The sequence below is a fragment of the Nicotiana tomentosiformis genome, chromosome 9 (genome assembly GCF_000390325.3).
Source record: "Nicotiana tomentosiformis chromosome 9, ASM39032v3, whole genome shotgun sequence".
NCBI lineage: Eukaryota > Viridiplantae > Streptophyta > Magnoliopsida > Solanales > Solanaceae > Nicotiana > Nicotiana tomentosiformis.
In genome coordinates, this window is record NC_090820.1 from 23396536 (window position 1) to 23413760 (window position 17225).

The 17225-nt window shown below is 39.3% G+C and overlaps 1 protein-coding gene across 1 annotated transcript; it reads right to left on the reverse strand.

The window, feature by feature from the left end:
• Window positions 1-75: 75 nt before the first annotated feature.
• Window positions 76-1879, reverse strand: LOC104110324 (uncharacterized). The gene is made up of 2 exons (XM_009619790.4): window positions 1606-1879; window positions 76-1041 (listed from the first exon to the last, which is right to left on the reverse strand). The coding sequence occupies exon 2, from the start codon at window positions 1002-1004 to the stop codon at window positions 381-383; it is 624 nt and encodes a 207-aa protein (XP_009618085.1). The 5' UTR covers window positions 1005-1041; window positions 1606-1879; the 3' UTR covers window positions 76-380.
• Window positions 1880-17225: the final 15346 nt, after the last annotated feature.

Below are 17225 nucleotides of genomic sequence, written 5' to 3' on the forward strand. Positions count from 1 at the left end.
CAGGCAGCTATCAAACAGAGCAAAAACTTACAGTGTGAGAATCAAATATCCATAGTTTCAATGTGTTCACTGATATTGATCGCATAATCGAAATAAAACTTTCATAGTCAGAAAAATATACAAAATCTGATTCATGCATGCCTATTGCCTCTAACAGATCCCAGCTTATTAGTACACAAGCTCTTTTTCTTTTTTCTTTTTTGTGTGGCTATTAGGGAAAAAGGACATAAAATTTATTCAAGGGAAAAAAAAAAGCTGCTACAGATCATGAAGAAAATACTAGATAGCTAAAAGTGGAGTTGAAATAAAACTTAGATCCATTTTGCTATTTGAAAGACTGCTGCAATATTGCAGAAGCAAATGGAACAACTTTAATATAATTAAGCTCCTCTTTGTAGCATTGCTTGATACCTTTTGAAAGATTCAAGCTTTTGCAACCTCATCTTTTTATGGAATTTCCTGATAAACAAATCTGCCACATTATCGATCTCGTCTTCTAGTACAAAATTCTGTCCTTCTTCCTCTTTGAAATTCCTCACCATGTCTATAGCTGATGCATTTGGATCACCTAAGTATTCGTCCTCTTCATCGAACAACGAATGTGTCAAATCCGGATACTTATCATCATAATCATCATAGTTTTCGCCGTTGCTCAATAGTATTATCTCCTGATTATTCAGGTCATTATACTGACAGTGTAAAGAATCTTCACTCGCTTCAGGGGCATTGTTGTAAAGTACAATGGCCTTGTTGTTTTCATTTTCATGATCTTGGGATTCTTGATCTTCTTCTTTATGACCTAATAATGAATGAATCTTGTGAGAAATGGCCTTAGTTCCTAGACCTGAAAAAGAGAGTTTCTTGGATTTCAGCAATGATAGGACTTCTAGCCTAGTTTTTAGAGCTTCAGTTTTGCTTTTGATGGCTGTTGATTTTGATTTGGCCATTATGGTTAGTACAGAAATGACATGCTTTAGGTACTTAATTGCTGCATTGTTCTTCATTTTGTCTTTCTATTTGGAATCAAACACCAGTAGTGACCTGAAAAATTATCAATATGAGATAGGTTTAGTCAAGAGATATATATAAAGAAGTGTATGAAAATTTAGGTACTGATCAAATTGACATAATAATTAACTCTGTCTTGTGGAGTAAGAGGATCTTATGACATATTACACTATAGTTCTACTACAACAACAATAAACCGAGTGTAACTGGGGTCTGAGGAGGATAACGTGTACACATACTTTATTCCTAGCTTGCGAAGATAGAGAGATTGTTTCCGATATAAGCTCGGCTCAAGAAACAGTGGAAAGGAAGCAACAAATAATAGCAGCAATAAGGTAATAGGACAACGGAAGCGAACGATACAACGTATAATAACAAAGATCTTAGAATAAGAAAATACAATAATAATACTAATACTACGGGTAAGACTAGGAGAAATATATCTCTGTATGAGCATTAGTCTATCAAATGTGTGATGATGAATTAGACAACACAAGATTTTACAACTATGAAATTGAAAAGTATAAAATGTATACTCCGTATTACTACTGCAAAACATACAAAATACATAGAAGAAGAGTTCTTCACAAATCTTACCTTAGAAACTGCTCAGCAACAAGCCAAGAGCAAACCTATTTTCCAAATCTCAATTTGTACTTGCCAAATTTACTTTGAGATGACCTCACTTAGATTGTGTAAACAGCCAAATCTTCTTGCTTTTCAAAGTTTGCCTCACAACCTTTCCTTAGTTAGCCACTTTTCCTTTCTTCTTATGTCAAATCCAAACGTGTTTCTAGGACATTGTATGACCTCTTCAAACTCCAATATATAACTTGCTACTTTGATATTTCTAGGAAAGTACGTAACCTTCAACTTTCTCACCACCTTACACTTTTTTATAGTGTTAAAACTATTCTTTACTGCTCTTTTCTCAATACTTCCTAGTTTTTTTTGTGTGGATAATATTACTTTTTGAGTTAGCTGGTGTGTAATTTGATTATTTAGTCAATTACCTATCACCGGTACGAGCACCGAATAACTACAAGATTTAGACAAATAATTTTTTTTTACTTAATTAATATTTTTTTTTATTTTTATTGAAATCTGAACCTGATATTTCTCGTAATTTTAACTCATTTCTTTAACCGTTGCGTTGTAACCTTTGAAATTCCTAGCTTCAGGGACGGAGCTACTGTAGTAGATGCAGGTTCGGACGAACTCAGTAACTTTTTTCCCAATCCTGTATTTGTATTAAAAAATTTACGGGTTAAATAAAAATATGTCACGTCGAACCGAATAACAAAAAGAGTATGAGTTCAGTTTAAGGCTGTGGGTTTTCATGGAAATCATGCAGGTTCCAGACCCCTTGAAAGCAACGCATTTTATTGCATTTTTTACCACGTTTTCTTTTATTTTTTTTTTAAAAAAAAGAAGAGCACAAACTAATTATAAAATAGAAGGAAACGACAAAGCTCGAAACAAAGGAGCCTACAGGTTTCCTTGCAAAATCAGAATTATACTTTTCCTTTTTTATAAACAAAAGCTCCTCTAAAATACTAAAACAAAAGAAAAAAGACGCATCCTCACAATTTTGCACTTAGTTAGTACGTTGTTTAGAACTCACACACTTTAAATTCTAGCCCCGTCTCTGCCCTTCTTCTCATCTAATGCCCTCTTTTAACTTTTCATTTTTCTCACCACATGCTATGCACTTCACCCACAAAGTAACTTTACCATTAAGCAACTTTACCATTATTTGTCTATTTGCTTAAACAAAAGCAGTATCTTTCCTTCTTTCACTACTAAATAAAAAGCAAATTTTAGCATAGTTACATCAATAACTTTTCCATGAAGTAACACAAATCTCCTAAGTTTTAGTTTCTTATTGGTTGCCCATACCTAAGAAAAGTAGCACCGACTCTCACTGCCAAAAGAAGAGAAGAGAAAAAGAGAGAAAGAGCTGTTAATAGGGTAGGGAAAAAGAAGATTCTTGCTTTATCTAAAAGGGGAAAAAGTGTAAATTAACGGCTTAATTTGAAAGGTAACTTGGGTCTATAACAACATTCCTATATAACAATATTTTACTATAAAAATTAAGCTTTTTCGGAATCAATTTTTATGTTATGTTATAATATGTGTTCTCTATGACAACACTTCGTTATAACATTCAAAAATATTCGGAACAAACGAGACTGATATAGAAAGGTTTGACTGTACCACATAAATTAAAAGCTATTCAACACAAATTATATAGCAATTTAGTATATAAAAAAGGAAACGTTATAGTGCATTAGTAAAGATTTCCACTTTCGTACACATGCTAAAAAGATATATAAATCTCAATGGTGGAGTATGAGTTTCTTTTTTTCTTTTTCTTGTTTCTTTGCTTAGTGATGAGTTACCTAATTCAGAATTGAACGTTTAACTTTATTTTGTAGTATCGGTCAATTTGACTTCTTTAATTTTTGAGTCATTATTTAAATACTCACTCAACTATATAAAATTATCTAATAAAGTTATCTTTCTTTCGTTTGTAACAGAAAAATTACTTAATTATGGTTATAACACTTAGATGGTCACTTAACCAGATTCTCAAACTTTTGATTGTCAAATACCTGTTTTACCCTTTAAATTATTAACTTTTATCTTCTTTCTTTTTTCTTTTTTTTTCCTTTTTAAATATTATGGTTTTTACATTATAGACTTACCTATAGAAAAAATAAATTTTATTTATATATTAAAAAATAAAAAAAATAATTTTTTAGCATATATAATGTTAGAATAATAATATAATTGAGCAAAATATTCATGAATATATAATGTATTATTATAAATACCTTTATTTTAAATAGTTAGTTTTATATTACGTGCATGGAATATCTATTGTAAAACTTTTATTTTCTTTAATTCTGAATTATATAAATAATTTTTTTAGATTTTATTGTTAATATCAAAATTATTATACGAATAAATTGTTCTAACTAATGTTTTCTACTATGCTCAATATTTTTATTATTCCAACATAATATATGTTAAATACTATTTTATTTTTTAAATTTATAAATAAAATTTATGTATTATATAGGTAAGTTCATAATATAATATAAATTAAAAAGAGAAAAAAAATCATAATATTAAAAAGTTAAAAATAAAAAAATAAAAGAAGAGAAATGTTGATAATGTAGAGGGTAAAATAGGTATTTGGCAATCATAAGTTTGAGAAATCTAGTTGAGTGACCTTCTGAGTGCTATATGCATAATTAAGTGACTTTGATGTTACAAACAAAAGAAAGATGACTTTAGTAGATAATTTTGGATAGTTGAGTGACCATTTGAGTAATGGACTCTTTAATTTTCTTCAAAACTTTAAGGTAGTAATATTCATTGGCTCTATTTACTTAAATGTTGTAAAGCAAGTGTCGTAAATTTCTTATCGACATTTACCTAAATGTTATAAAATAAGTATCATCATTTCTTACAAACATTTACCTAAATGTCGGAAATTATCGATAGTGAAATTTACGACATTAGATGCAAATTTAAATTAAATGTCGGTAAATGGATTTGTGACAATTAAACAACTTAATACGACATCTATTAAAAGTCGTCGTACCTCCACTTTCTTGTAGTGAATTTGCAGCGTTTTTTTAAAGGTTTCACACTCTAGTGTATGATATCTGTAGTATAGCCCCGACTAATTTGGATACGCGCAACATAAGGCTCAAGAGGAAAACTCTCTCTATTATGATTTTTTATTATTTCTAGGGCCGACTCGTACTAGAAACCTCTGATTAAGGATGAAAAGATCATATCCATCCCACTATAACGGTTGTGGTCTTTTGCATATCACATGAAGTAGAATATAGAATGTTTCATTCTTTTTTAGTGGATAATAAGAAATTGAAGGCTAGACTGTCGGAAGTGCAAATTTGAATTTTAAAATAAAAGTTAAGAGAGTTCTATGAGACATCTCTCTAACCATTTTCAGATTAATTTGTGATTACAATAGATGAGTTGCACAAAAAAGAGAAGTTGGGTGTAGCTTAAACGCTTATTTGTCACCTTTTTAACCAAGATTATTATTTCTTTTTAACCCAAAAGATATGATTCTATCAACTTCTTAAAATAGATATTTGTATACGGTCAAAACCGGTTTCGACCTTCATATGATTAGTCAAGATTGGAACATAATAGACCGAAGGTCATCTTTATAATATCGAGTATGAGATCTGAAACTAGGTTACCGACCTCAAATTTCTGGACCGATCAAATACCGAGCTCGAAGTCATTACTGAGCTCGAATCCAAATAAAACTATGATGCAAAATGGCGTTATCGAGCTTGAGAGCCAGAGACCGACCAATACCGAGCCCAAGTCAATACCGGGCCCCGAGTCAATATCGAGCTCGAGTCAATATCGGCCTCTAAATATGGAAACCAACCAAAACCAAGTCCGATCAAGATCGAGCCAAGGGAAAAAAGTCGTTACAGTCACACTAAGGGAGAGAATCTCAGCGGGAATGGCTATTATTTCTGTAAGGGCATCCAACATTAAGGCATACATAGACTCTCATATTCAGATATTACCATTCACAGAGAAATGCAGTAGAGATTATCCTCTTGTGAGATTTATACATTGATTCATCTTGTTTGTTCATAAAATCGCTTTCTATTCAATATTGGTTCGTATTTCATTCTTTACAGTCAATACTCAATATATTTCTACTTACTTTTCTGATTTGTGTCAAGTTATACCACGTACCCATAGAACTACGTATAAATTTAACTCTATCCGTTTTTCGGATAAACAGTTTGGCGCCCACCGTGGGGCTAAGGATAACAGTGGTTGTTTGGTACGAATCTCTATAAAACACACTATTTTACGCTTGCTCTCGGAAGTGTCTTTGGTTTCAGGTTAGAAACAACAATCTCTCAATTAATGGCCCTACCTATCGACAACGAAGCAGGCCTTCAAGATGAGAACAACAACTTAACCCCCGGGGGTGGAAGGCCACTCATCGATCCCGTTGGAGCTCGGGTCGAAGAGCCAATAGACATTAATTCACATGTGGCCATCGAGGCGAACCAACGTTCTGACCCTAAAAATAGCATTCAAAGTGGAACTCGGTCTGCAGCTCGAAATACCCAAAACGCTGAGGAAAACGGAATCAACTTACGTTTGATTTTCGAAATATTGCAAGTTCAACAAGTAGCGATAGCCCAGTTGTAGAGCCAAACATAAGCACCAACCAGATTAGAGCCCAGTCCACCCCAAGAAGTCACCCACAAAATGGGGCAAGCTATAGTAAGGTCAAATGATCAAGAATCGGGGACTAATCTTGAAATTGTTAAGATGTTCGAAGAACTGACAAAACGAATAGAGTCAGGAAAAGGGAGGATCGAGGCAAACGACAAAAAAATGAAAACGTATAACTCCAGGGTAGATCAGATCCCGGGGGAACCACCTATATTGAAGGGCTTAGATTCCAAAAAAAATCGTACAAAAGCCTTTCCCCCCGAGCGCGGCTCCTAAACCGATCCCAAAGAAGTTTTGCATGCCCAAAATTCCTAAAAATAATGGAATGATCGACCCCAATGAACATGTCAACTCTTACACATGTGCCATTAAAGGGAACGATCTAGAAGACGATGAGATCGAATCTGTATTATTGAAAAAATTCGGTGAAACCCTGTAAAAGGGAGCAATGATATGGTATCATAATGTACCGTCTAACTCTATCGATTCTTTTTCTATGTTTGCATATTCTTTCGTAGATGCACTTGTTAGGGCCATAAAGGTTGAGACCAGGAATTCAGACCTATTCAAGGTAAGACAAAAGGATAATGAGATGCTAAGAGAATTCGTATCTCGTTTCCAAATAGAACGAATGGATCTACCACCAGTCACAGACGATTGGGCTGTTCAAGCTTTCACTCAAGGTCTAAACGAACGAAGCTCGATGGATTTACGGCGACTGAAGCATAACCTGATCGAGTACCCAGCTATTACTTGGGCCGATGTGCACAATCGGTATCAATCCAAAATAAGAGTCTAAGACGACCGATTGGGTTCTGGGCCCATTGTTAAAAGGGACATCAATCGAGAACCAAGGCCGATCAGGGACCGATATTGACCATATAGTGGAGACCAGAGGGGGAACGAACCAAGACATAACCCCATACAAGGCAATAAAAGAAGTGAGCGAGGCCAAGGGTCTCGGGGGCTGATGAACAGAAATGGGTTCGACAGGCATACCGGACCTAAGGAAGTACCACGGTTATCAGAGTATAACTTCAGCATCGATGCATCCACTATCGTGTCGGCTATCAGAAGCATCAAAGATACTAAATGGCCTCGACCTCTATAGACTGATCCTTCCCAGAGGAATCCCAATCAAATGTGTGAATATCATGGCACTCATGGCCACAGAACGGAAGATTGCAGGTAACTGAGAGAAGAGGTAGCCGGTTATTCAATAAATGGCACCTTCGAGAATTTTTAAGTGACAGGGCCAAAAACCATTTCAAAAACTGGAATTTCAATAGGCAAAACGAATAGGAATAGCCACAACACATCATCCATATGATCATCGGTGGGATCGATATCCTTCAGGGGCCGGTTCTTAAACGCACTAAGACATCGGTTATAAGAGAGAAGCGATCTCGAGCTCAAGATTACGCGCCCGTAGGAACCATGTCCTTTAATAATGAAGACGCGGAAGGAATCACGCAACCACATAACGATGCACTGGTAATATATGTACTTATGAATAAAACTCAAGTTAAACGTGTGCTAATTAATCCTGGTAGTTCGGCCAATATCATTCGATCGAGGTTCGTAGAGAAACTCGGTCTACAAGACCAGGTCATGCCCGCAACCTTGTTACTAAACGGATTCAATATGGCATGTGAAACTACTAAGGGCGAAATAATCCTACCAGTTAACGTGGCCGGGACCATCCAAGAAACGAAGTTCCACGTGATCGAAGGCGATATGAGATACAACCCCCTATTCAGAAGACCATGGATCCACAATATGATGGTTGTACCCTCCACCCTCCACCAAGTTTTGAAGTTCCCAACATCGGAGGGAAGCAAAATGGTTTACATGGAGCAACCGGCCACTAAAGAAATATTTGTCATCGATGAAGTGATTCTGCTATCATCATTATCATAAGCAAAATGATCGAATTCGAAGGAGGAACAGAATACCAAATAGCAATCACAAACATCAGCTTCGACCCAATTAGAGAATCAAAAGACTGATGAAGATGATGAACATGGAGTCCCTCGATCCTTCGTAGTTCCCGATGATTCCGACACTACCCAATCAACGGTCGAAGAACTGGAGCAAGTCATACTAATCGAATATCTACCCGAACAAAAAGGTATACCTGGGAACATGGTTAGATCCCGAGCTTAGGAGAAAGCTTATTCAATTTCTTATAGCTAACATAGATTGTTTCGCTTGGTCCTATCTTGACATGACAGGGATCCCACCGGGAGTCACCACACATAAGCTAAGCTTGGACCTAAAGTTCCACCTGGTAAAACAAAAAAGAAGGCCCAGTCTGAGGTCAAACATGTCTTCATCAAAGACGAGGTAACCAAACTTCTTAAAATAGGGTCCATTCGGGAAGTAAGATATCCTGAATGGCTAGAAAATGTGGTGGTAGTCCTTAAAAAGGGGAACAAACTTAGAATATGTATAGATTATAAAGACCTGAATAAAGCATACCCTAAGGATTCTTTTCCTTTGCCTAATATCAATTGTATGATCGATGCCACTGCCGGCCATGAGACTCTCAGTTTTCTCGATGCCTATTCTGGGTACAACCAAATATAGATGAACCCGGAGGATCAGAAAAAGACCTGGTTTATCACCAAGTACAAAACTTATTGTTATAATGTAATGCCATTCCGTCTAAAAAATGCCAGTGCAACTTATCAACGCCTAGTAAACCAAATGTTCGAAAAGCAAATAGGAAAATCAATGGAGGTTTATATTGATGACATATTAGTTAAATCCCTGCGACCAGAGGTCTATTTAAAGCATTTGCAAAAAACTTTCGACATACTAAAGGAATACAATATGAAGCTCAATCCCGAAAAATGTGCATTCAGAGTTGGCTCGGGTAAGTTTCTCGGTTTCATGGTGTCTAATCGAGGAATCGAGATTAACCCCGATAAAATCAAAGCTATAGAGGACATCACAGTGGTAGATAATGTAAAGGCCGTACAAAGACTAACGGGACGGATAGCCGCCCTGGGACGATTCATTTTGAGATCCTCAGATAGGAGCCACCGATTTTTCTCCCTGCTTAAAAAGAAAAGCGAATTTTCATGGACTCAGGAATGTCAGCAGGCTTTGGAAGATCTAAAACGGTATTTATCGAGCCCTTGCTTCATACCCCGAAGGCAGACGAACAGCTTTATCTGTATCTAGCTGTCTCGGAGATAGCGGTAAGTGGAGTCCTAATTATAGAAGAGAGAGGTACGCAATTCCCTATTTATTATGTCAGTCGAACTTTAGGTGAGGCCGAAACTAGATATCCACACTTAGAAAAATTAACGCTTGCTTTAATAAGTACCTCTAGGAAACTAAAACCACATTTCCAGTTCCATCCGATACATGTTGTAACGACTTATCCTTTATGAAATATTTTACACAAACCTGAGCTTTCAGGTCGATTGGCCAAATGGGACATAGAGATCGGCGGGTACGACATCGAGTATCGACCTCGAACCGCTATTAAATCTCAAATCTTAGCAGACTTCGTGGCTGACTTTACGCCAGCCTTCGTACCCGAGATTGAAAAAGAATTACTAATAAAATGGGGTACCTCTTCGGGAGTCTGGACCCTCTTTACGGATGGTGCCTCGAACACAAAGGGGTTTAGATTGGTCATCATACTAAAATCACCCACAGGTAATGTAGTTAGATAGTCTATTAAAACTACAAAATTGATTAATAATGAGGCCGAGTATGAGGCCGTGATTGCAGGTCTCGAAATAGCTAGAAGTTTGGGAGCCGAGATCGTGGAGGCTAAATCTGATTCCATCCTCGTGGTAAATCAAGTCAACGGGACTTTTGAGGTCCGAGAAGATCGAATGCAAAGGTACATGGATAAATTACAAGTGACCCTACATCGATTTAAGGAATGGACTTTGTAACATGTACTTCGAGAGCAGAACAGCAAGGCCAATGCTCTTGCAAACTTAGGTTTGTCGGTCGAGGATGACGAACTCAACTCGGGGACTATTGTACAACTCATGAAATCAGTAATCGAAGAAGGGCACGCCGAGATAAACTACACGAGTTTAATCTGGGATTGGAGAAACAAATACATAGAGTACTTCAAGAACGGGAAGCTTCCGTGAGATCCAAAAGAATCGAGGGCTCTGCGCAAAAAGGCAGCACGGTTCACCTTGTCCGAAGACGAAACGCTATTTAAGAGGACGTTCGATGGTCCACTGGCAATATGTTTGGGACCGGGAGACACCGATTACATCTTACGTGAAATTTATGAAGGCACTTGTGGAAATCATTCTGGTGCCGATTCGTTGGTCCAAAAAATAATCAGAGCAGGGTATTATTGGACTGATATGAACAAGGATTCAAAGGAGTTCGTTCAAAAATGCGACAAATGCCAAAGGTATGCACCCATGATTCATCAACCCGGGGAACTTCTCCACTCGGTTCTATCTCCATGGACTTTCATTAAATGGGGGATGGACATCGTCGTCCCCCTCCCATCGGCCCCAGGTAAGGCTCCGTTTATTTTGTTTATGACTGATTATTTCTCTAAATGGGTTGAAGCACAGGTTTTTGAGAAAGTCAGAGAAAATGAAGTAATAGACTTCATTTGGGACCACATCATATGTCTGTTCGGGATGCCATCCGAGATTGTATGTGATAATGGAAAGTAATTTATCGGCAGCAAGGTAACTAAATTTCTCGAGGACCACAAAATCAAAAGGATCCTATCAACACCTTATCATCCCAGCGGGAACGGACAGGCTGAATCGACAAACAAAACCATCATCCAAAATCTTAAGAAAATATTAACCGACGCTAAAGGAAAATGGAGAGAAATACTACCCGAAGTCCTATGGGCATACCGAACAACATCGAAATCCAGTATCGGAGCAACACCATTCTCGTTGGTTTATGGTGTCGAAGCCCTTATCCCGGTTGAGGTCGGAGAACCAAGCGTTAGATTTTTGTATGCGACAAATGAGTCGAATAATGAAACAATGAACACGAGCCTTGAATTATTGGACGAAAAATGAGAAACAACTCTCGTCTGATTGGCCGCCCAAAAACAGCGGATCGAAAGATACTATAATTAAAGAACCAATCTTCGCCATTTTAAAATCGGGGATTTAGTGCTAAGGAAAGTCACCCTCAACACCCGAAATACAAATGAAGGAAAACTGGGTCTTTACTGGGAAGGACCATATCAGTTTCTCGAAATCGTCAGTAAAGGATCCTATAAGCTCGGTGTGATAAACGGCGAACAACTTCCAAGCAATTGGAATGTGTCGCACCTAAAACGATACTACTGCTAAGGTACAATCCTCCTATGTTAATTTATATTTCAAAACTAACCCTTGCAGGAGTTCGACCAGGAACATGGATGGATTATTCAACCCGAAGCCTTTAGGCCTGAAAGCACGCGTTGCACTCTTTTTCCCTTACACGGGTTTTATCCCAAATGGGTTTTTCGGCAAGGTTTTAATGAGGCAACCATTAATCGTGCTAAACTAGAACAATTCAATTGTATCCAAAGCCTCTTTACAATCAACCTCGAATGCTGGGGGGCATTACCGTCGAATAAATTAAGTTCAATCATCAAGTTCGAAGCAAGGATGTTACTTCATGACAACGGGGTTTCGATAGGAAATATTGTAAGATCCAAATGGTCAAAACGAACCATGCTCGTGTAGTTTGCTCGATCCCTGGTACAAAACACGAACACATGTATAATGACATAAAGAGAAAATTCTCCTTTACCGATATCTCATATCTCATAATCCATCCTCTATTTTGTGATCTATTATGCAAACAGGCTTAAGGGCCGACCATTACCCCATAAATTGGGGACTGCTAACCAAAAAACCAACAAAATCAAGCCCCACATAAGCCTAAGGGCTACCTTATAAAGCCTACGGGCTACATTACTTCGAGTTCGAGCAAGCACTCGCTCGACTACTAAGCCTAAGGGCTAATTTTATTTCGAGTTCGAGCAATCACTCACACGACCATAAATCCTAAAGGCTACTCTTACTTGGAGTTCGAGCAAACACTCACTCGACCTTAAAGCCTAAGGGATACCTTATAAAGCCTACGAGCTACATTACTTCGAGTTCGAGCAAGCACTCACTCGACTACTAAGCTTAAGGGCTAATATTATTTCGAGTTCGAGCAATTACTCATTCGACCATAAAGCCTAAAGGCTACTCTTACTTTGAGTTCGAGCAAACACTCACTCAACTATTAAAGCCTACGGGATACACTACTTTGAGTTTGAGCAAACACTCACTTGACCTTAAATCCTAAGGGCTACCTTATAAAGCCTACGGGCTACATTACTTCGAGTTTGAGCAAGCACTCGCTCGACTACTAAGACTAAGGGCTAATCTTATTTCGATTTCGAGCAATCACTCACTCGACCATAAAGCCTAAAAGCTACTCTTACTTCGAGTTCAAGCAAACACTCACTCGACCTTAAAGCCTAAGGGCTACCTTATAAAGCCTACGGGCTACATTACTTCGAGTTCGAGCAAGCACTCACTCCACTACTAAGCCTAAGGGCTAATCTTATTTCGAGTTCGAACAATCACTCATTCGACCATAAATCCTAAAGGCTACTCTTACTTCGAGTTCGAGCAAACACTCATTCGACTATTAAAGCCTACGGGCTACACTACTTCGAGTTCGAGAAAACACTCACTCGACCTTAAAGCCTAAGGGCTACCTTATAAAGCCTACGGGCTACATTACTTCGAGTTTGAGCAAGCACTCGCTCGACTACTAAGCCTAAGGGCTAATCTTATTTCGAGTTCGAGCAATCACTCACTCGACCATAAAGCCTAAAGGCTACTCTTACTTCGAGTTCAAGCAAACACCCACTCGACCTTAAAGCCTAAGGGATACCTTATAAAGCCTACGGGCTACATTACTTCGAATTCGAGCAAGCACTCACTTGACTACTAAGCCTAAGGGCTAATCTTATTTCGAGTTCGAGCAATCACTCATTCGACCATAAAGCCTAAAGGCTGCTCTTATTTCGAGTTCGAGCAAATACTCACTCGACTATTAAAGCCTACGGGCTACACTACTTCGAGATCGAGCAAACACTCACTCAACTTTAAAGCCTAAGGGATACCTTATAAAGCTTACGGGCTACATTACTTTGAGTTCGAGCAAGCACTCACTCGACTACTAAGCCTAAGGGCTAATCTTATTTCGAATTCGAGCAATCACTCACTCGACCATAAAGCCTAAAGGCTACTCTTACTTCGGGTTCGAGCAGACACTCACTCGACTGTGAAGCCTAATGGCTACCTTATAAAGCCTACGGGCTACATTACTTCGAGTTCGAGCAAGCACTCACTCGACTACTAAGCCTAAGGGCTAATTTTATTTCGAATTCGAGCAATCACTCATTCGACCATAAAGCCTAAAGGCTACTCTTACTTCGAGTTCGAGAAACCACTCACTCGACTATTAAAGCCTATGGGCTACACTACTTCGAGTTCGAGCAAACACTCACTCGACCTTAAAGCCTAAGGGCTACCTTATAAAGCCTACGGGCTACATTAATTCGAGTTCGAGCAAACACACTCGACTATTAAGCCTATGGGATATATTTAATTCAAGTTCGAGCAAACGCTCACTCGGTTATAAAGACTACAAGGTCCGACTTCGATAAAATTGCCTAAAGCCTCGAACTTATGAAAACTTTCATAAGGCATGAATAAAACAAAATTTTCACAAGGCAGAAAATGAAACAAAGACAAGTCGGGAAAGGAAAAGATCTTCATATATATGAGTATTTACAAGGTCCGATCAGGACCCTACACAAAAAGATCTAAAATAAAAAACCCTAAGGTTCCTGATTATCTCCGGGAGCAGTCTCTTCTCCATCGAGCTCCTCCCCGCTCTTGATCTCATATCATCATCATCATCATCGAAAGATAAGGCTCCAACATCGGCTTCATGCTCTTTAGCCTTTTTTTATCTCTTCAGTAAGATCGAAACCTCGAACATGGATTTCCTCAAGGATTTCCCTCCGAGATTGGCATTTGGCGAGTTCAGCAACCCAAAATGCTCGAGTTTGAGCGGTATCGGCTGCCTCTCTCGCTTTTACTTAAGAGTCTTCAGCATCCCGATAGACGACCACAAATACATCCGCCTAGGCCTTTGCTTTTTCAGCTTCAGATTTGGCCTTGGCAAGTTCGGAAGCCAACGGAGCCTCGAGCTCCTATATTTTTCTTGCTTGAACCGAGCTCATCTCCTTCATGCCTTGAAGTTGACTTTTGGCCGATGATAATTGGGCTCGAGCAGCCTCTTTCTCTGTAGCAAGGCGGTCCATACCTTCTTTACACCCCAAGGTCTCCGCCTTTATTATATCGACCTCCTCACGAAGCTGCCCGATCATCTCGAGCTTCTTCTGCAGCTGTGAGATCGAAATATTAGCTTCCGATCCCGAATCGAGCCCATGAGTTTTTAAGATTTTCATTACCTGCTCGGTCAGATCGTTCTGATCTTGGTGAGCCTTGGTCAACTCGGTTCGGAGGTCCTCGGTCTCCTCTTCTCTTTACTCACAAAAAAGTCTGAGGGCATTTCTCTCCTCCGTGAGCCTTCGGAGGTCGGCCTCATACCGAATCAGCTCAGCTCAGGACCGAGAACATGCTTCCCGATGAAGCGCTGAGGCCTACGCATAAATAAAAGAAGTTAGAAGAGGAAAACAAACACAGAGATAATACCAACCAAAAGAGTTAAGGATTACCCTATTCAGAGCTCGCTGCACTTCGTTAAAAAGTCCTGATGCCTCACCCAAGTCCTTCCTCGAGACGTCCAAATCGCTCAGGCCGGTAACATCTTCGACCCTAGTAAAATAGTCACGAAAGGGATCTTCCCTTCCGTGGCCTCATTCGACAGAAAGGGTCTTCAAGGCCCGAGCCTCTCGAATCATTTGGGGCGTTCTCTCCATCTCGAGGGGCCTCGAGACCAGCCCCCGTAGTTGTACCCACTATTGCCTCATTATGGTAGGAGGTAGTCTCGATCCTCGATGACTCGGGGACTTCAACCAATTCTCTTCCCGAGTCTCCCTTATTACAAAATTGAATATTTGCGGCCTTCATCGACTTAATAGACTTTGGAGCCTCGCCGCTTATTTTCACTCGGGACACCAGCCCAGAGTCATCATCATCTTCTTCTTCTTCGTCTACATCCCTTAGGTGTCGAACTGATTCTTCGGTCAGAGGGATGGTATTCTTTCTCGGCTTACGAGTTGTCCTTGTCTTAAGTTCTGGATCCTCAAAAGTAGAGGCCCTTTTTCTCTTATTGTCCTTCGCCGGTTTCAGAACCGGGGCCGAAGTCTCTTCCTCGCCATACGGGGGACTCATGACTGCATTTTTGCCCAGGCCTACACACAAGACAATTAATTAATATAGGAAAATCATATTGTTCGAATCATCAAATACATGGGATAGAGGCTTATCATGATTTTTAGCCTCCCATTGGCCCTTTTGTAAGTCGCTCCACGAGCGCTCGGCATATGTGGAGGTCAAAGCCAGGTCTTGTACCCAACTCTTAAGGTTAGGAATAGCACCGGGCATCCAAGCAATCGCTACATCACGAAAAAGGATATCGGTGAAAAAGGGGCAAAATAATAGGAGCTAACAGTAGAATTTATACTTACACTTCATGTTCCATTCCTCGAAAAACGACATCTTCTCGGCCGGGATTAAGTCAAAAGTATTCACTCGAACGAACCTGCCCATCCAGCCTCGATCTTTGTACTCGTCTATGCTCGAGAACAGTACTTTGGTAGCCCGGCGTTGGAGTTTTATTAACCCACCTCGATAGAGGCGGGGGCTGTACAATCTAATGAGGTGGTCGAGGGTGAAAGGCATCCCCTCGACTTTGTTCACAAAGAAGAGGATTAGAATAACGATTCGCCAAAAAGAAGGATGGATTTGGAGAGGGTTATTTGGTATTGGCGGCAAAAATTGATGACCACTGGGTCGAGCGGGCCCAACGTGAAAGGGTAAGTATAAACACTTAAAAACCCTTTTATATGAGTGGTAATATCTTCTTTGGGAGCAGGGATTATCACTTTTTTGTCCTCCTAGTTGCAGTATTTCCTTAACTGTTTAAGATGGCCCTCGGTTATCGAGCACATATACCTCGATACTGGCTCGCATCGACCGGGGACCAGCAAAGCTTTGTCGATCTTAAAATCGGAGGTAAGAACACACCCCCCCGGGAACACACTCCTCAGTTCGTGGCTCTATCGGTGTTTTGTTGCCGGCGGGCCGCGAAGAAGAAGTTTTTTCTTTTTGAGGAACGATTTTTGACGTTTTCGCCATTAGGATTTAAGATTGAAGATAGAGGAAGATGATAAGATTTGGTGTTCTAAAAGAGGGATTTTGCAGTAAAAATCACAAATTTACAGATGAAGAACTCAGAAGATGCGAAAGGGAACTTAGCAGATTTGGAGATGTAAAAGTAAAAAGTTGTAAAAAGAGGGGCTATTTATAGGGTTAGCATTGACAGTTCAATGTCAACAATGGCCGACTATCGTCTGACACACATTTAATGCCTTGGTAAACTGAATCGACGGGACATCTATCACGTACGTCATGGTCGGGCTCGATGCAAACGTCAGTTTGTATCGAGTCATACCATTGGAAAATCATGTCGTTTCTCGCCACATTCTTTCTAAGAAATGAGGGGACTATCTGTATATGGTCAAAACCGATTTCGACCTTCGTATGATTAGTCAAGATTGGATCATAATAGACCGAAGATCATTTTCATATATCGAGTATGAGATCTGAAGCCAGGTTACTGGGCTCAAATTTCTAGGACCGATCAAATACCGAAGTCGAAGTCATTACCGAGATCGAATCCAAATCGAACTATGATGCGAAGCGGCGTTATCGAGCTTGAGAGCCGGAGACCGACCAATACCGAGCCCAAGT

Coding starts and splice junctions, on each gene's coding strand:
- LOC104110324 (XM_009619790.4), bottom strand. CDS start 1,004: ATGAAGAACAATGCAGCAATTAAGTACCTAAAGCATGTCATTTCTGTA.